Source organism: Podarcis cretensis (assembly GCF_951804945.1).
Source record: "Podarcis cretensis genome assembly, chromosome: 13".
Lineage (NCBI taxonomy): Eukaryota > Metazoa > Chordata > Lepidosauria > Squamata > Lacertidae > Podarcis > Podarcis cretensis.
In genome coordinates, this window is record NC_137182.1 from 50,307,640 (window position 1) to 50,327,843 (window position 20,204).

General features: G+C 48.6%; 2 protein-coding genes across 7 annotated transcripts; both read right to left on the minus strand.

Annotated features, from left to right (window-relative positions):
- Positions 1-306: 306 nt before the first annotated feature.
- Positions 307-8,113, minus strand: HOMEZ (homeobox and leucine zipper encoding). Of its 6 annotated transcripts, none has more exons than XM_079951969.1 (2): positions 7,992-8,113; positions 307-2,055 (listed from the first exon to the last, which is right to left on the minus strand). In XM_079951969.1, exon 2 carries the CDS (start codon positions 1,991-1,993, stop codon positions 539-541), a length of 1,455 nt encoding a protein of 484 aa, XP_079808095.1. In that variant the 5' UTR covers positions 1,994-2,055; positions 7,992-8,113; the 3' UTR covers positions 307-538. The 6 variants fall into 6 exon arrangements, with proteins under 6 accessions (XP_079808095.1, XP_079808094.1, XP_079808098.1 ...); XM_079951968.1 differs by lacking the exon at positions 7,992-8,113 and adding an exon at positions 7,716-7,982; XM_079951972.1 differs by lacking the exon at positions 7,992-8,113 and adding an exon at positions 5,467-5,592.
- A 6,276-nt stretch (positions 8,114-14,389) lies between these two features.
- Positions 14,390-19,988, minus strand: LOC307201343 (twisted gastrulation protein homolog 1-B-like). The gene is made up of 4 exons (XM_079950445.1): positions 19,832-19,988; positions 17,205-17,304; positions 16,561-16,776; positions 14,390-15,183 (listed from the first exon to the last, which is right to left on the minus strand). Exons 1-4 carry the CDS (start codon positions 19,943-19,945, stop codon positions 14,963-14,965), a joined length of 651 nt encoding a protein of 216 aa, XP_079806571.1. The 5' UTR covers positions 19,946-19,988; the 3' UTR covers positions 14,390-14,962.
- Between the last annotated feature and the right edge of the window lie 216 nt (positions 19,989-20,204).

The following is a 20,204-nucleotide window of genomic DNA, read 5'->3' on the forward strand; positions in this document are numbered from 1 at the left end:
ATAATTAGTTGGAAGCAGTGAGACAAAGCAGAATCAACATGCTTCTCTCATCCCAGATACCCCCATTAAAATGAGGGAATGTAGCAGCTTTAGAACTCAAGAACGGAAAGAAGGAAAAATGCATCAGGATTCTAGAAGAAGGAAACAATTTGGCCTCTATGAGCACAACACAATTTGAAAGTTCGATAAGAAAGAAATTTATAGGTCCAGCACACTACTGAACAGGCTCATTCTATGGATTCTGGAGAAAGGGTGTGGGAAGCCCCCTATCCTACACCTTTTTAAATCTCTGATTAAACACATCACTGCATGGTACAAATTTGTTTTACTTCAATTCTAAAACTTGAAAACACACACACATAAATATGCTGGAACAGAAAAGGGGACCAAATTCAGTGTTTTGGAACCATGGCTAAGGGCAGGAATTTGATGGAACAGAACCTCATAACACATTTGCCAGTTGCATCTTGATCCCTCCCCCAGACCTATCTCAGAAGTCCAGAATCGCTAGCATCCATCCAACATTCACACAAGAGCCCTAGGCAACCCAGTCTTCATCGTCATCCTCCTCCTCGTCCTCATTGTCATCATCTTCCTCATAGTCTTCATCTTCTACTTTAATCATAGCGGCTGCCACCTCCTCATCTACTTCGTCCTCATCCCCCAAGCATACCTCTACCTCGCATGGTGCTGGTGAGTGTGAATTGAAATACTTCAGCACCTGCTCAGCCTCTATGCCAGACTCATGGCACAGTGCCGACAAGTCGTTTTCCTGCAGCTGCAGGTCGCTTGCACGATACCGTTTCAGTGGGCTTATGTCTGGATGGTGAGCATGAAGTGGGTGAGAAGGTAATGAGGAGACAGGCTCTGGGTTCTGTCCTGCATTGTCCCGAAACCATTTCAGCTGGCCATGTTTGAGGGCATAGCGAGTGTCTCCAAACCACTGGATGATCTCTGCTCGTGGTAACCCAGTGATCTTCTCCAGCTGGTAATAGTCCTCTCTCCTGGCCCACTGGCGACGAAGGAAGAAGGACTTTAACATATCCAGTTGTTCCTTTGTTTTTCGCCTAGGTTTGCGAAGAATGTCCGAGAGGTAACCTGAAGCCTGCTGCTGGTCCCCTACAGGGCACTGATAGTTCTGAAGGCTGTGTGACTCAACATTGGCTGTAGCTGTAGAGGATGATGGGGTAGCTTTGGTGGAAGAGACCGCTGGAAGAATCACTGGGTGATGCCCACCATTCACTGCAGGGGTGACAGGTTCAGCCGGCTGCAGGGATGCTTTGGTGAGACCCCAGGTCATAGGGTGAGAGTTATGGAAGTTGCGATCCAAGCTGGTGGTTGTGGTAGGTAGATAAGAACTAGAAAGGATTTCTTTGGCATTGTGAAGCTGTACGGAGGTTCCTGAAGGTTCACAGTTCTCCTGAACTTTGTTATGGTGGGACAAGACATTCCCCTTCAATTCCCAAATGTCCTGAGTGATTCTCCCAAGTTCCCTCATTCCTTGGGCTGTGGTGAAGTTGCTTAAGGGAGTTATGGAAGACTGCTGATTTGGCGGATATTTAGTGGAATGGTACACAGAGGTAGGAACAGATTGGTGATATTCCTGACTATTACAAGTTTGGTGCCAGGGGTCATCATCATTCCTGGCAAGCAGGCAGCTAAAGTGAAGCTGGTCCTGATGGTAGATGAGGCGAGCTCGAGTCTCTTCAATTTCCTCTGCACTCCAACTGATGCCACAGCGTAGGCGCTGTGCCATGAACCAGGCCTTGACCTTTTCCATGTGGAGGCCATGACGCAGGCAGAGCAAGGCCAGATCAGAGAGGCTGGGGTATGGAAAATAGCTGAAAGTTTGTAGCAGATGCTGGTTGCCATCAAGGTCGCTTGTCTGTGCTGCCTGTGTCCACACCAACTGGAGGTCCTCAGAGATGGGTGGTAGGCAGATCAAACCGGGAGGTGAGCCAAGGCAGCCAGGGGCATCCTTGTTGGGGGGCATGACTGCTGTCGTCTACAAGAAGTCTTCTATCTCCGGGGATCAGCTTCTGTCCCTCAGAACAGCTAGAACCAAAGAGTAAAGGAAGAATATGGGTCAAAAGAAGAAGAAGAAATTACATTAGAGGAAGTGGGGACAGGAGAGATAGCACCACAATGAGGAAATTGTAGTGTTCACTTCCAGGTGAGGAAAAGAAATATTTCCTGTACAGTGGTACGTCGGGTTACAGACGCTTCAGGTTACATACACTTCAGGTTACAGACTCCACTAACCAGAAATAACACCTCGGGTTAAGAACTTTGCTTCAGGATGAGAACAGAAATGGCACGGTGGTGGCAGGGGGAGGCCCTATTAGCTAAAGTGGTACATCAGGTTAAGAACAGTTTCAGGTTAAGAATGGACCTCCAGAACGAATTAAGTTATTAACCTGAGGTACCACTGTATATAGCAAGCCACTGTGTTTGGGAGAGGAGTTCTAACCTAGCCTTCTATCTATGTGCAGAGAATTGGTCAGGGTGGTGTGGGGTGATAGAAAAGCATTTACAGTGGTACCTCAGTTTAAGAACAGTCCTGTTTACGAACGATTTGGTTTATGAATTCTGGAAAACCAGAAGTGTCCCAGTTTGCGAACTTTACCTCAGTCTAAGAACGGAATCCGAACAGTGGAAGGGCACCGGCAGCAGGAGGCCTCATTAGGGAAAGTACACTTTGGTTTAAGAATGTTTTTGGTTTAAGAACAGACTTCCGGAACGGATTAAGCTCATAAACCAAGGTACCACTGTGGTTATCATTAGAGGTGCCACCTGCAATCCCAAAGTGCTACAGCCTAAACACAGGCTCACTGCTTTAGAGTCACGTGACTGTTTTACTGATGCAGACCAACACAGCCTCCCTTCTAAATACCGTAACATTTAGCAATTAAATGGCCTTTTGGCCTGCTTCAGAAGTAACTTATCAGCCCCCAAACAAACTGCATGCCATTGCACTCATTCCAGACCCCTTCCCTCCTCTCATGCTCCCAGATTTGCTGCCAATATTGAGGCTTATTTAAACCAGTTTTCCATACATCCAAACTGGCAAACAGTTTTAATTTCCTTCTTATTAAGCAAGCTATGAAGCCAGAATTAGATCTGGTTTGAGAATAGAAAAACACGTAGGGTCTGCAACAAAATGTTACAGTGTGCAATTCCATCGTTCAGGAGTCCAGCTGCTCCATCCGCTACCCTGCCCCAAACATCCAACCAGCAATTCTATGGCCACTGAATATGCTCAGTCTTCATTTGGGTGTTTGGGTGTGTTTCTGTTTTAGGCTTTTTCCTCTGACTTTTTTTGTCCTTCTGCAAACCTTGGGATCCCCCAAAGCCTGCTGATGCCCCCCAAAACAGGGATTCCCAAACATCTGAGTTCATTTACCCCTTGATAAGCTTATAAAGTTGTCATCAACAAGTGAAACAATGTTTTGCTTTTTAAATCAATATATAATAAACATTCCTCATAGGCAAGGAAGGTACCCTCTGTACATTCCCATGCCTTTTATTTCTGATATTCATAGTTCCTGATTAAATTTTCAAACAATACACAGAAATTTTATTTTCCACTCCTAGTCCTTTTCAGTGTTCAAAACTCTCATTGTTCTAGGTTCATTTTGAGACAGGGAATTTCATTAGTGCAGGCAGTTTCTGAGCTAAGGGCTCAGTTCAGCACCTAAGATTTCAGATTAAAACTGCAGAGTGGAAAGAAAGGAGGACCTTTTTCTTCCTCCCCTCTTCCAGCTACTCTCTGGAGGAGACACCCTCTTAAGAATATTAGGGGAGTGGGCAGGGGAAAGACTAGACCATGTGAAAGATGAACACAATATTTTAGGTGCAGTTCATTCACTTTCAGCTTTGTATTCTTGTTATAAAAAAAGCATACCAATACATTCCATTGTTGCGCCCATAACCTAGGTTTAAGGTGCCGTTTAGCTCCTAGTTTTCATATCTCAGTTTCTAACACTGGTCCTCTTCTGGTACAGGTTTAACAATTCAGCCCCCTTTGACTCTGAGGTCTGTATTCACTCCCTGCACAGTTCCACCAACCTGGGGTGTGGGGAGCTATATTAGCCGTCACTTTGGAAAAAACTGCTCTACAGCATGGAAAGATATATAGCTCAGTTTCAACACTGTGTGCATCTGTTTAGTTCCATTATATATGTTCTAGAATTGTTCACTTGGGACTCCAGTTTGACCCAATTTCCGCATTTACCTTCTGCTATCTCACGTGTTCCCTCGTATTCATCCAAATCTTTTAAACTGCAAGCCTCTGGGGAGCCTGTTCTGTATTTCAGCATACAATGATTTACACACACACACACACACACACACAGGGGTGTCTGTCTGTCTGTCTGTATATGTCTGCACACACACACAGCACTGATCAGCCAGACTGAAATTCCAATTTTTCTCTAATAGTTTTAGAAAGCAGATGGCCTTTAATTAAATAGGATAATGAAGCAACAATGGAGCAATGAATGCCAATTTCCAAAGGCACCAGAAGATTAAATGCCCCAAAAGTCAGCATTAATACAAAATAAATCACAAATCCATCAAAAGCAGACCGCATTCTCCAAGGTTTTGCAACTAACTATGTAAACATCATAGTACTAGCTGCCCAGATCCGCTTCATTCGATCTTTGAGGGGAGGAATTTTGTAGAATATGTGTCTGTGTATAACTATTCTCCAGGTACTCAGACATAAGCATCCCCAAAAGAGGACCGTTTACCCAACCGATATCCTGAGATTTCACAGTACCACCCCCTTTTGCCAGCAACCTACTTTAACTTCAACATTTCTCTTTCCAGCACTGCCTAACCTTCCCTCTTGCTTTTCCTCCCTAGGTCAAAATCCCCTCCCATCTCCCCAAGCCTGAATTCTCTCCTCTATACTCACTTTTCTCCCTTGACTCCTCCCCCACTTCAGTACTTTCCTTCCTTCTTTCTCTTCCCTGCTCTCTGCAGTGCACGCTGGGAAACAGAGGGAAGAGGGCGGGGTTTCTCAATCCCCAGGAAGCTGGCCCTTTAAGGGGAGCCAGACACTTAGGGTCCTCTATCCTAACTTGCATTTACTTGGGTTATTTATTTATTTATTTATTTAAGGAGTGCTTTCCTTAACCTTTTTCATTTTCTCCATCAGCTTCTGCAGATCTGCTCCCATTAAGTTGCCCAGAACTCCCCACCCCTTAAAAAAAATAGCCTAGCCCTAGTGTTCATACACTGAAAATAAATAAAATTTATTATAAAAAAGATTTAAGAACTTTTAACCCATCTTGTTTTCAAAAGAAAGTTAAAGTCGTTAACAAATTCTGACGTCGCAACAGATGATTTTCAAAAACTCATACAAATAAAGCCATCTAGTGAAAAGCTGGGGAAATAAGTGAAATAAATAAATAAATGTGGAGGAATTTGTCCACCTGTACTTAGAGCCAAGGCCAGTCCCACCTCTGCCACCTGCTCACTGCATAGCCCTTGGCCAAGTCCCTCTCTTTCAACCTCAGCTCCCCACATCCAGCTCCAGCACCCAGCAAGGTACATGGGAGTTCAGAGGCCCACTGTAGAATGGGAATGGCATAGCAAGGGCAAACAGAACAGCAACTGTATGGAATTCTGTGTGTGAAATGGTTCTGCAGAACTGATGAGTTAACATTCATCCAGTCACACCCTGTCACTGGCTCCTTAATCCCATATCTGGTGGCTGCCTGTGTTGCTGAGTATACCCAGCGACAAGAAAAAGATGCTTTGCAGCCAAATCCCAAATGACTGGGAGTGGGTAGCCATGTGTCCTTCAGATGTTGTTGGACTACAGTTCCCATCACCACTGGCTTTTGGCCATGCTAGCAGGGGCTCGCGGGAGCTGTAGTGTAACAACACCCAAAGGGCACCAGATTGGCATTATGTTCCCTAGCCCACAAGGAGGGCATGAGCGCAGTCCGCTCTTTTGCTCATTTCCATCCCCAGCAAATGGATTTCAGAGGCAGACTGCCTCCAAGACTGCACACAGCCATCTCAACAGCATTCTGCTCATCCAGTTTGTTTAACTGAGTGTAGGTATTGTTCAGAAGTTCAGTGCCACTGAATTAAATGGGGCTTACTCCCAAGTAAGTGTGCATAAGATTGAAACCTTAGCATGTGTTCTAAGAATTCAAAGGTCTGAAATATAGAATAAATGTTCATAAACGTATAAGGCAAACACATACCTAAGTATATAAACCACGTGTCTGAAATAGTACAGGAGAACAATCCTGAAGCCATTTTGACTCTCCCAAATTGACCTCAAATATTTATCTGCAAGGAGGAAGGAAATGGGGAAAGCTTTCCAATTGTCTTTTGATTGTAGGGACTTACACCTCCCTTTTCAAATACAGTCTGGCAAGCCAAAATAAAAAAAAAAATTGTCCAGTAGCACCTTAGAGACCAACCAAGTTTGTTCTGGGTATAAGCTTTCGTGTGCATGCATGAAATCTAGAGTCTGGCAAGTATCTGTTATCAATATGCGTAAGAGATTCAGGAACTAAGTATTTACCATCTCAAAGGAATGGCCAGGCTACCCAGAAAATGCAATCAAGTAAGGCATTATCAGGTAATCTAGCAGACAGGAGAGTTGCAGCACTCTCAAATTTCTGATGGAGACCGCCTCCTTCTATAATGTATGTATGATTTTTTTTGGGGGGGGGGGGTCCTTGGGCTACAGGGTGGGCAATTTCAAAAGTCTATACAGTGGTACCTCGGCTTACGAACTTAATCCATTCCGGAAGTCTGTTCTTAAACCAAGGTGCGCTTTCCCTAATGAGGCCTCCCGCCGCTGTAAACTCCTTGGGGCAGGGACCTGTCTTATTAATCTGTAAGGATTTGATCCTGCCACCTGTAATGGTTTGCTTCTTCACTGCAGAGAACACCCTGGCAAAGTAGCACCCAGCAAGACTTAACTCTGCCTCCCTAGACTCGAGTCTCTGTCCATAAGCTGGTGTAACCACAGGCCAATCTCCTGGGCTGCCATTCCCAGCCCCTGCTGTAAAACTTCAGTCACACCACTGCTGACACAACCCCATATTGTCTCCGGGCCAATTCGCCCCCAAATCCTTTTGCAGCATCTTTCAGTCCTCCCCACTTGCCCCCCTGTCCCTATCCCATTCCCCTGACCACCTGCTTTAACTACAGCCTCACACAATTGTGAGCATGCCTTACTCTCTCCTCCTCTCTACTCTGCCACTTCTCTCCCAGGGCTCCCACTTTGCCCAGGCACGCTTCCCAAAACAAACAAGGAAGGAAACCGGAAGACCGCTGTTTATTTTTCTCCCCACCTTCCTTACTCCACCGCAATATCGTCTTATTATAGCAGTTTTGGGAAGAGGTGGCAAACAAAAGAGAAAGAAGGAGGGATGGACAGGCCGAAAGAGGTGGAGGGGTAGGGCGAGTGGCGGAAGAGAAAAGGATGAGAGGAGACGGGAATCGGTGGAAAATTTTGCATGTGGAAGACAAGAGAGAGAGCAATCTAAAGAAAGAGAGCAGAAAAGAGGAGCAGAGTTCCTGGGAGAAAAGCCAGAAAGAGGAAAAGGAGGGATGGTAGCACAAGGCTAGCAGAAGGGGAGGCAATGAAGGAAAGGCTCAGTAGAGGAGGGATCGCAGCAGGCCCAGGCGAAACGGAAGAGGGGAGGGCGCAGCTGAGGCTCCTGCCGACCATGGCCACTCACCCGCTAGGGCCTGCTCCGGCTCTTCTTCCCCCTTGCAGTCGGGTTCCGCCCGCTTGGGGAGCCGGCGGGGATGGAGGAGGTTGGGCTGGGCAGCCGTACGGGCCGGGGACCTGCCATTGGCTGGAAGAGGCAGCCGGCCAGCAAAGCCGGACTCCTGGGATCTCCGAGCAGAGCGAGGCAAGCAGCGAGGCGCCCAACCAGCAGGACTCCAGGGTTCCACTCAGGACGGTCGTCTGTTTTTGAATAGGAACCAAGGTTCAAGCCACACCCCCTTACCTGAAAACCCAGCCCCTTCGCCCCACATGTGTGGGAATGGCTCTTTACTCTGACTGTGCTCTGAAGCATCTTTGCGCCCTCTCCCCTTCATTGTGGCTTCAGGCGTTCCAGAATGCTCAGGGCATAAGGCTGCTCTGTGTCCGATAGGGAGGAACTGCGATTTTAATATATCTTTGTATGTGGAGGCTTGTGTGGGGGTGAATAAGTCGAAATAATATCAATTGCGAGGATGAGAAAGCATCTGCTTCCCCCCTGAGGCCATTGGGAAGGTATGGGACCACATTAGGGTAGAGATCTGAAGCTTGGTGCTGTGGTGGGGTTTTGTTTAAAACTCAGGAGAGCATTCAACTAAGTTTTATTCAGAGCTGACCTATAGAAAACAATTAACATGACAAACATTGCTCCATTAATTTCAGTGGACCCACACTCTGAATGAAACTTAAGTTGATTAGCAGTTTGTTAACAGTCCAGCTGGGATTTGGTGACCTTTCTGGTTCTCATATGTCTTGCACGTGTGATAGGAATTTTATGGTCTTAGATACATGGCAACGTTCATAACCACACGTACATAGATCAGCACAGGAAAGCCAACCTGGAACCATTTTGATTCCTAAACTGAGCAAATGTTTCTCTGCATGGTCAAAATGGAAAAGCCTCCCCATTGTCTCTTCCTTCACAAATCCTGTCTTAATCTGTGTTTGAATAAGGGTGTGAGCCTTATCATTACAAAAGACTGCCCAGGCTCCCCAAGAAATCCAATCAAGTAACCTGCCAGACAGGAAATAAACAAAGCGACAGGAGAAAACAATATGCAAATGTTCTGTTTTAGATCGCCTTATCTGAGGGGTGGTCTTAGGTTACACCCCTTCTGTGTTGAATGCATAATGTTTCTGGGGGTGGTCTTGATCTACAGGATGGGAATTTCAAAAGTCTTTATAAGCCCTTGCACAGCATTTTTCTGGGTCCTCCTCCTTTCCTGCATGAGAGGAGAGCACCCTGTTGCAACAGATCAATAAAGATCAAGCTTACTAGCTGCTTTGCTTCTCAATATTCTCTGGTTGGCCTGTTATTTTCTCCTACCAATAGGGAACCTATGTAAGGACTCTATATGGGCTCTTGGATACCCCATAAGGGAAAAGGACATATTTTTTATTTACAACACACGTAAACCATTACTCTGCACCGGCTTTATAGTTGATTTTGGGGTGCCTCATTAGTTAAACAAGATGACTGATTTTGCAGTGCCTCATTAGTAAAACAGGGATTGTTGATCTTCCATCTCCACTCAACTTCCTCTTTACTCTTTGAATCTATCATTGGACAGCTGCCTTGTAGAAAGCATGTTCATAATGTCGAGGGAAAGCCATTCTGCACATGCTCAGAGGCACTATTGGAAAAAATACATTATATGTGAGGGATAAACTCTAGTAAGGCAGATGTGCACAGCCTTTGGCCCGCCTGACGTGACTGAACTACACCTCCTCTCATTCCTCCGTCATTGGTGCTGTGCAATGCCAGGTCCATAGGCAACAAAACCACCACCATGCGTGACTTTTTTGTCTCACAGGGGATTGACCTGGCTTGCGTAACAGAGACCTGGGTACGGGAAGGCGAAGTAGCCTCCCTACATGAGGTAACACCCCCAGGTTTCTCTGTCCTCCATCAATCGCGGTCGGGGGGGGGGGGGAGTAGCGTTGTTAATCCGGGAGGATTGCTCTTTCAGAGCTCTGCCATCACCAGCGATCTCCGGCATTGAATGTGTTGGTCTCGTGTGGGGCACCAAGGAGAGCTTGGCTGTCTGGCTGGTGTACCGACCACCCAGCACCACCCTGTCAGACCTGCTGGAGGTGGTGGCGGGCTGGGCCTTGGAGTTCCCAAACCTACTGGTTTTGGGAGACTTCAATGTCCATGCTGATGCCGCTCCCTCCTCACAGGCTCTGGACCTAGTGACTTCCATGGCAACACTAGGGCTCTCCCAGGTTGTTTTGGGCCCCACTCATCAAGCAGACCACACGCTGGATCTGATCTTTGGGGCTGGCATAGATGTGATCATGCTCCCCCCTGTGGAAGTGCCATGGTCTGATCACTACGCTCTGAATGCCAAGATTGTCTTCTCGCTCCTCTCCTGCTCGGGTGGCGAACCTATTTGGGCTCGTCCGCGAAAACAGATGGATCCTGATAGATTCCGACAAGCCTTGCCGGACCCTGCTCCTCCTGGCGACTCATTAGATGACCTTGTTGAGGACTGGAATAACCGGCTCTTGGCAGCCATTGATGAGATCGCGCCTAAGCGCCCTCTGCGACCCCGTCGAAACCGGGCCCGTTGGTTTACTGAGGAGCTCCGGAAAATGAAGCGTGATCTCAGACGGCTAGAGCGAGTATGGTGACGGCTCGTGACGGAGCCTCAAGAACATCTTATAGGACGCTTATGAAAGCCTATGAGATGGCTATGAAAGCTGCTAAGAAATCTTACTTTGCAGCTTCCATTGCATCTGCTAGCTCTCACCCGGCACAACTTTTTAGAATAATTAGGTCAATAACGTCCTTAGGAGGACAACCAAATTTAAGCACAAATTCGACCCACAGCTGTGAGGCATTCACAAGCTTTTTTGCGGAGAAAGTCCTGTTGCTCCGCCGTGACCTCCCTGCCAATTTAGATACAGTAACAGAACTGGAGGCCCCTCGACTGACATCAGGTCCAGTGTTGGACCATTTCGATTGGATACTCCCTGCTGATGTGGATAGATTCCTCCAAGTTAGTAGGCCCACCACCTGCCTCCTTGATCCGTGCCCATCTTGGCTGATTAAGGAGTGTCCAGATGTTGTGCGGACCCCCCTGGTTGAAATTATCAATTTGTCCCTTGACACGGGGACATTCCCAGGGGAACTGAAGGAAGCAGTAGTGTGTCCACTCTTAAAGAAAACTTCATTAGATCCCTTAGACCTATCCAATTACCGCCCAGTTTCAAATCTTCCATATCTGGGTAAGGTAATTGAGAGAGCGGTTGCTGAACAGCTTGGTAGGTTTCTGGAGGAAACATCGGCTTTAGATCCATTTCAGTCCGGTTTCCATCCTGGTTTTGGGACCGAGACGGCTCTGGTTGCCCTTACAGATGATCTCCGTAGACAAATGGATCGAGGCGGGTCAGGACTGCTGATCATTTTAGATTTGTCAGCAGCCTTTGACATGGTCGATCATGATCTTCTGGACCACCGCCTCGCAGACGTGGGGATACAGGGCATAGCCCATAACTGGCTGTGCTCTTTTATCTCTGGTCGGGGACAGAGGGTGGCACTAGGGAGGGAAATGTCGTCGCACCATTCCTTGGTGTGTGGAGTGCCGCAGGGTGCAATTCTCTCCCCGATGCTTTTTAACATCTTTATGCGCCCCCTTGCCCAGATTATCCGGAGCTTTGGGCTGGGCTGTCACCAATATGCTGATGACACTCAGCTCTATCTGCTGATGGATGGCCACACCGACTCAGCCCCAAACACACTGAAGCTTGGAAGCTGTGGCTGGATGGTTTCGTGGTAGCCGATTGAAACTAAATCCTTCGAAGACAGAGGTCCTATGGCTGGGTCGGGATGGCATGGGGATGAGGGACCAATTCCCTTCTCTTGCGGGGGCCCAATCAGTGCCATTGCCTTCCGTTAAGAGTTTGGGTGTAATCCTTGACGCCTCCCTTTCCATGGAGGCGCAAGTTACAGCAACAGCCAAGGCGACATTTTTCCACCTTCGCCGCATCAAGCAGTTGGTCCCTTACCTTTCCCGCCCTGACTTGGCCACAGTGATCCATGCGACGGTCATCTCCAGGCTTGACTACTGTAATTCGCTCTATGCGGGGCTGCCCTTGAAGCTGACTCAGAAACTCCAGAGGGTGCAGAATGCTGCAGCGAGGCTCCTCACGGGGTCTCTGCCATGGGAGCATATTCACCCAGTGCTTTTCAAACTGCACTGGCTCCCGGTAGAGTACAGGGTCAGATTTAAGGTGCTGCTTTTGACCTTTAAAGCCCTTCACGGCCTAGGACCCTCGTACCTACGGGACCGCCTCTCCCGGTATGCCCCACGGAGAGCCTCAAGGTCCATAAATAACAACACCCTAAGGAAGTTAGATTGGCTTCAACCAGAGCCAGGGCCTTTTCTACTCTGGCTCCGGCCTGGTGGAACGCTCTGCCTCATGAGACCAGGGCCCTGCAGGATCTGATTTCTTTCCGCAGGGCCTGTAAGACAGAGTTGTTCCGCCTGGCCTTTGGCTTGGAGTCAGATTGATTCCCTCCCTCTCTTTCTTTTTTCCTTTCCTTCTCCTCCTGCAATGAGGCTAAATTTTAATATTTCAATATTTTAATGTTGTATTTTAATTTTGTTTTTAAGTTGCAATCATTCAACTTGTTTTTATTATCGCTTGTAAGCTGCTCTGAGCCCGGCCTTGGCTGGGGAGAGCGGGGTATAAATAAATTATTATTATTATTATTATTATTATTATTATTATTATTATTCCTGGTCCATCAGCTATGCTTGGCCCTTAGATGCTCATGAGAATGGTAGTCCAGCCACATTTAGAGGTTCCCCACACATAAGCAGAGAGACGGCTGCAGGAATTCCTACACCAGATAAATATGCAGAGTTTACATCAGTGGTGATCTGGGTCCTTGCAGAAGGGACAGAGGTGGCCCGTCCCGTTTTGCCACCTGAACCAAAATTTTGGGAAAGTGCTGACCACCCCCTTGCCGCCCCCACCAAAGGCTCGCTTACCGGGGTTGTGCAGCTGTGGCTTCCAGTGAGATCTCGTAAGAGCCACAAGTGGAGACCTCCACGAGATCTCACTGGAACCCGCTGCAGATTCTTCTCCTCGCTTTGGCAGGGCATCCATGAGAAGGGATGGATGCTCGCGAGGGTCAGTTGTGTTGGTGTAATGTGAACATTGAGTGAAATTAAAGTGTTTGGTCTCATGTCTTGAGTTAGCACATCCCCCATGTCTGGATGTCCTGAGATAAGGGTACCAGGTGCACTGGGTTACCATAGCAACACCAGTCACCTGGAGCGCGTGACTTGCTGACTGAATTTGTGAGAGTTGGGGAAGAGGTTGTGGGTTTTACACAGAATGGTGATGTTAGTGGATCTCTCTGTACATGTGCATCTTTACTTCAAGGACCAGAATAACTGTATATAGGAGACAGGAGTGTTGTGTTTTGTCTCGTATCTGGAGTCACCAACAAGTCAGAATGGCTCAGCCTTCTTGCTGAAGAGCAGGAGGACTCCAGGATCTCGTCTGGAAATGTAAGGTCCACTATAGTACCAATGAAACTTTGGGGAGCTGTCAAATGGGAATTTGGCACAGTGTGTCATCTGAACACTCCTGGCATATCTCTGCATTCCATCTGAAGCCAGAGAGGCTGTGAAGGTATCAGACCAGTGTCTGGAAGCAGTGATGGAGGCCAATAAACGGAGACCTCTGGGTGGTGTTGCACTCCCTCAGAAGAAACAAGCTCAGAGTCTGGGGATGTTGCCAGATTGCAGCTTGTCACACAAGTCCGAAGAGGCTGTTGTGGCTAGGAATGCTCAGGCCCAGTTTAGGCTGCTTCACAAGCCACGTCTGATCTGGTCTTGTTTGTCCATGATCTGGTGACCTCCTGCCTGGACCGCAGCAGTGCGCTGTATGTGGGGCTTCCCTTGGAGACGGACCAGAAGATACAGCTACTGAGCAGCTAGGCTGAAAAGTGGGGCAGCCTTGATGCTGTTTTCCTCTGTTTCCCCCTGGAAAGCTAGTTTCTGGTTGTTTCTTATTATCCAGGTCATGATAACTTTGTCATCCCCATAAAAAGCTATTTGTAAGTAGAACAACCTATTAATAAGGGCCGCAATACCTCAAGGACTGCCTCTTTCCATATGAACCTACCCAGACCCTGAGATCACCTTCTGAGGTCCTCCTTTGTGTGCCTCCTCCTCGATAGGTCTGTAGGGTGGCAACATGAGAACAAGGCCTTCTCTGCAGTGGCTCCCCGTCTCCCCCAAGGAAGTTCGCCTGCCACCTTCATTATACACCTTTAGGCACCAGGCAAAAACGTTCCTTTTTAACCAGGCCTTTGGTTGATCTGATTTACATCCTATTCCCTTTTAAAACGTGTTTATTTTGGGTGGAAGGCTATGTTTTTATTTTTATTATGTATTTCGTGGTTTTATATCTTGATCTTATTCTGTGATCCTCCCTGAGATCTACAGGTTTAGCGTGGTATATAAATTCTATAAATAATATAAATAAGAATAAATAATCAGTTCAGAAGATAATCTGGCTGATGAGGCATTTGCAATGCAACTGCCTTGTCTTGTGAACTGCCCCGAGATCTTGTGATGAGGGACAATATATAAAACGAATAAATAACAACAAGAATAACAACAGTACAGGTAAAAAGATTCCTTTTATTATCATTACAAAGATGGGAAACTGACAAAAGTCTTTATATCTAGGTCCATGAAGCAATTGACTTGGACGAGGTGTTCAGAAAACTTGGGACTGCGGAGAGGTTGGAAAATGGGCATTTTTCCCCCACAAGGTGGCTATAGGACACCTTTTTGCCAGGTGCAGTGCTTATAAGCAGAAGGCCTTTTCTCTTTGGGGAGGGGTGCCTTAAACAGCGAGCATTAGGGAATAAGGCAACGTCAGCTGGGTTGTAAGAAAGAGCAAAGAGAGGGGGCTGTAGCTGGCAAGATACCCATAATAAGCAGAGGGAGAAGGTGGGGCAGAAGCCGCTGTTGCTTGGGAGGACCATTGTAGACCAGTGCCGGGGAAGGGATGACTCCAAAGAGGTCCATAGAACCAAAAAGGTTAATGAACAGCAACAAAAAGCAAATGCTTCGTTCATGTTTGCTCAGTGAAGAAGGGGAGATTGGGTGTGACTGGGGCAGGCAGCCCAAGCAGAGGCTAGGGCAAGGCGAGTGGGTGTTTTTTGAGGGGGCGAGAGACCCAGAGATCTCAGTCCCGGCAACTGGAACATTGTGCGTGGGCTCCCCCATAGCCCAGGCAGTCTGGCCCCAGACACTGGCAGCAGGCATTGTGGAACCAGCGGTAGCGCCAGGCGCCCACCGACTGGCAAGCTGTCCGGCACCGGCTCATGGACAGGCACTCGTTGAAGAAAATGGACTGGCACGGTGGCATGGTGGCATTGAGGCCCTTGGCATCCGAGAGGGCCAAGCCTGGAAGCGAGAGGAGAGAACGGTTTGCGGCCGTTGTGGTTGAACCCAGGACAAAAGCTGCAGCTCAGATGTCGTGCGTCTGCTTTGCACAAAGAAGGGTCCCAGACTCGATCCCCAGGTAGGGCTAGGAGAGAATCTAGACTGAGACCCTGGAGAGATGCTGCCAGCCTGTGTAGGCAGTATGGAGCTAGCCTGGCCAATGGGAAGGCTGAGAGGCAACGGCTGGGAATGACGAGCTCATGTGTGAATTGAACCAGGGCCTTTTAGAAATAGAATAAGCTGTCTTATTCCGAGTCAGATCAAAAGTCCATCTAACTCTGTATTTTCTACATTGACTGGCAGCTGTGCTCCAGAGTTTCAGACAAGACATTCCCAATGCTACCGGAAGACGAACCTGCGACCTTCTGCATGCAAAGCAGATGGTCTGTCCCTGGGCAATGGTCCTTCTAGGTGACAGCACACATCACTCAAGTAACCCCTGCGCCAATCCCCAAAAACCCTCAGGTGCCATTGTGAACAGGTACCGTATTTTTTGCTCCATAGGGCACACCGGACCATAGGGCGCATCTAGTTTTTAGGGGGGGGGATAAAGAAAAAAAAAATATTCTCCCCCCCCAGCCCCAAAGAGCAACGAAGCCGAGACAGCGAGCGGGATCCATCCCGCTCGCTGTCTTGGCTTCCTCTTTAGCCGCACGCAACCTCTCCAGCCGGGAGAGGTTGCGGGTGGCTTCGTTTTTAGCTGTGGGGCTGGGGTGGGGGGAGCCTGATCTTCCCCCGATCCCAGCCCCCAGAACAGGTCCGGGAACGGTGGCAAGGCTGCAAGCTGCTATCCGCAAGCCTTCGGAGCCCGGCGGGATAGCTGCCTGAAGCCCGGGGAGCGAGAGGGGTCAGCGCACCGGTGGCATAGCGTGGGTTGTCAGCACCCGGGGCAAGGCAAGTAATTTGCGCCCCCTAACCCGTGGATTTGCGCCCCCTAACCCGTGGATTTCCCTAACCCCCAGATGTTGCGCCCGGTGCGGCCGGCCCCCCCTGCACCCCCCACGCTACGCCACTGCAGCGCACCGACCCCTCTCGCTCTCCAGGCTTCAGCGAAAGCCTGCATTCGCTCCATAGGATGCACACACATTTCCCCTTCATTTTTGGAGTGGGAAAAGTGCGTCCTATAGAGCAAAAAATACCGTATGTGTCAATCTGAATGTTTCCTGTTGTTTATTACTGTAGATCAAGCCCTGCTCTCTGAGGTTCTAGTCTGAAGCTCTATCCACTATACCACACTGCCTCTTAACCCACCTCCCTCCATGCAAGTGGCATGTATCCTTCCTTCACCACCTGCGTCTCCCAACAACCTCCTCTCCCCCCCCCCCACCACACGCATACCTGTGTGAGGCCCCAGGAGGAGGTGGCCGGTCTCCGCGTGGTTCTGCCGCAGCTCCTCTTCGACTGGTAGGGTCAGGATGCTCCAGCCCATGGGAGGGTCGTTGTCGGAGATGGCCATGAGTGCCCGGAAGAGCGAGGGCACTGGGGACATCAGGTTGTGCATGGAGCTCCGCAGGGCAGGGCGGGGAGCCGAGGAGGGGCGTTCGTCACACAGCCCTTGCGGAGAAGAGAAATCAAGTCGGAATTGCTCATTGCACAGTTCAGCCACTGGGAAGAAGCGGGCAGCGTCCTGGTTCTGGAAACCCTCCCCCCAGCCATATTTTCACAGTTTAGGGGACGGGGCCCAATCGTGGTGGTAGACAACCTCCTTTGCATGCAGCACTAAGAGGACTCCAGCTTCCTCAAGGGTCTTGCGGTCCCCCCCCCCCGTTTTTTTCCAGAAAAAATGGGGGAAAGTGTGTGGAATATTCAAACTGCTTTTTTTTTTCAATTTTTCCAGAAAAAAATGGCTTTGGAAACCCCCTGTTTCCCCCCCTTATTCCTGGTTTTTTTTTTCCCAGAGCTTCCCATCTCTATTTTGGGCCCCACCTTTTTTCCCACCCTGCAATGTGACGGGTGTTTAGCACCCCCTGGAATTCACTCACCCACACATTCACAGCACGACTCCCAGAGATTTCCCAAGCAGAAAGCACATTCCCGACAGCATGGGCACCCAGCTTGTTTGGCCTCGCACTGGCACACTTCCTGCCAAGATATATCAAGTGGGGGTGTTAACAGTGACCTCCCCCCCCCCCCCGTTCCCTTTGTAAAACGATCACACCAGCGCGCACACAAATCTGCCCCTGTTTTGCCCCCAAAGTGAGGATGGCCAGTTCGACAAGTACAGCCCTCTGCCTGGTTCCCTGTATCCTCACTTCTCACAGGGAGGAAACAGCCAAAAGGCTGTTGGTGCTGGACCTTGGTCTGGGCTGGACGATGGGGGTAGAGATGCTCCTTCAGGTATACTGGGCCTTTGGAGGCCGTTTAGGGCTTTAAAAGTCAGCACCATCACTTTGAATTGTGCTCGGAAACGTACTGGGAGCCGTTGTAGGTCTTTCAGGACCAGTGTTACAAACTGACTTCAAATTAAATAGTTACATTTTTCATATATTGACTTCCCACCCACACCACATTGTTTTTGTTCATACCCATTTCTACTACATTATATATCAATATTTTATCTATTACAGAAATCCCTCTAATGCAATTACTTTATCCTTTCTTCTCAAATCCTGCCCGCAATTTCATTTTATAGTGCTTTTTCAAATAGTCCAAAAAAAGTCCCCAATTCTTCCAAAATGTGTGCGTGTTGAGAAATAAATACAGTGGTGCCTCGCAAGACGAAATTAATTTGTTCCGTGAGTTTTTTCGTCTTGCGATTTTTTCGTCTTGCGAAGCATGGACTTTGGAAAAGCTTCAAAAATCACCAGTCTTCAAAAACCTCAAAAAAGGCTACCACACCGCGTGCTATGAGTTGCTCCTCGAAGTGAATGCATGGTTTTAAGAAAAAGGAAACAAACTTGCAAGACAAAGGAAACAAACTTGCAAGACGTTTCCGTCTTGCGAAGCAAGCCCATAGGGAAATGCGTCTTGCGAAGCAGCTCAAAAAACGAAAAACTCTTTTGTTTTGTGAGTTTTTCGTCTTTCGAGGCATTCGTCTTGCGACGTCCCACTGTACTTAGCAGATACTGTGAACTCAGGTTTACCCTCCCAGAGGAGGAGGCTGCCCACTGCCTCTCTGCCTGATGCCCTGGCCTCGACTCTGTCCAGTCACCCCCTGCCATGAATGTTGCTGTTCTCCCCTGATTGCTGCATCAGCTGTGACTGGGTAGTTCAGCCTCCCCAAATGAAGAGGTTGCCTTGCTGTGCTTCTGCGTGAGTGACCGTTCTGGGCTGCCAATCCAAAGGAAGCCCGTGGTAGCGGCTCATGCAGATACACAGAGGGTTGATCGCCACCGAGAAGGAGCACTTGTCACGCATTCTAACCACATTTTGTGTGAGAGCACTGGTACTGCTGTGACTGAGCCTCCCATTCAAGGGGGAGAAGGGGGCTCAGGAGCAGTGCCGGATTTACGTATAAGCTAAACAAGCTATAGTTTAGGGCTATATTTCTTGGGGGCCCAAAAAAATTTAAAGGAAAAAAATACCTGGATGTGCATTTCCAAAATATAAGGTAAAAAACAAATACAGTGGACGCTAGGGCTGTGAACGTGATTTTTCGGGGGGCACATTCGCAACCCGCAGTGTTCGCAACCCACAGCGCCACGTCTGCGCATGCACGGGTTGCAATTCGGCACTTCTGCGCATGCACAAAGAGCGATGTAGTGCTGTTGCGCATGCATGAGCGCATAAACCCGGAAGTAACCCATTCCGGTAGTTCTGGGTTCGGCGCAGTGCATAACCTGAAAATGTATAACTGGAAGCGTCTGTAACCCGAGGTATGACTGTAAAACAAAACTTACATACAGCAACAGTGTTTTGTGTTGTGTAGGCTCCTATGATGTAAGTCATGGGCCCCACCTGCTAGCCTGCTCCCTAAAATATCACTGGTTTGCTCATTTCTATATATAGGATCCCTACATTCTGCACGGACTGGTTGCATGGCAACATGGGCAAAAGGCTTTAGAAACCTATTAGGCCCATAATAGCATATATTCAACTCAAAAGGGACGCGGGTGGCGCTGTGGGTAAAACCTCAGCGCCTAGGACTTGCCGATCGCATGGTCGGTGGTTCGAATCCCCGCGGCGGGGTACGCTCCCGTCATTTGGTCCCAGCGCCTGCCAACCTAGCAGTTCGAAAGCACCCCCAAGTGCAAGTAGATAAATAGGGACCGCTTACTAGCGGGAAGGTAAACGGCGTTTCCGTGTGCTGCACTGGCTCGCCAGATGCAGCTTGTCACGCTGGCCACGTGACCCGGAAGTGTCTGCGGACAGCGCTGGCTCCCGGCTTCTAGAGTGAGATGAGCGCACAACCCCAGAGTCTGGCAAGACTGGCCCGAACGGGCAGGGGTACCTTTACCTTTACCTTTAACTCAAATAAACAGTGACAATTTGTTGTTGACAAAGGACAGCTGGGCATATAAAGGGCCCCGTTACCTTCAGTACCTTAGGGTCTTATCAAACCTAAATCCGGCCCTGCTCAGGAGCTTGGGAACTCCCCCATCCCAAATGCAAGTCTGCAGCAGGTCTGCAACATGATCTGATGCTAGGCAGTGCTTTCCCAAGCTCTTACCTGCAGCAAGCACTTGCTGACGTCGCTGGCGCAGAGGGCCTTATTGCACCCATCAGCATGGGAGACCACAGCCCATATGGCTGCCACCAAAAGGAAGGCCACACCGTGGGGCATTGCTACAATGTGGGGCGGTGGGAGGGGGGGTAGGTAGACAGACCTGGAAGAAAGTGGAAGATAAATGCTTACCTATGGGGAGAGGAACATTGATCAGGTGACAAAAAATTGAGTAGCCCACAAAAACGTTTACAGTGGTACCTCGGGTTAAGTACTTACCCGTATTTTTCGCTCTATAAGATGCACCAGACCACAAGACGCACCTAGTTTTTGGAGGAGGAAAACAAGGAAAAAACTATTATGAATCTCAGAAGCCAGA

Coding starts and splice junctions, on each gene's coding strand:
- LOC307201343 (XM_079950445.1), bottom strand. CDS start 19,945: ATGCCCCACGGTGTGGCCTTCCTTTTGGTGGCAGCCATATGGGCTGTG. Junction 16,777..17,204: donor GTCGTGCTGTGAATGTGTGG/GTGAGTGAATTC, acceptor CTTCTCCGCAAG/GGCTGTGTGACGAACGCCCC. Junction 15,184..16,560: donor CCTCCTGGGGCCTCACACAG/GTATGCGTGTGG, acceptor TCTCGCTTCCAG/GCTTGGCCCTCTCGGATGCC.
- HOMEZ (XM_079951969.1), bottom strand. CDS start 1,993: ATGCCCCCCAACAAGGATGCCCCTGGCTGCCTTGGCTCACCTCCCGGT.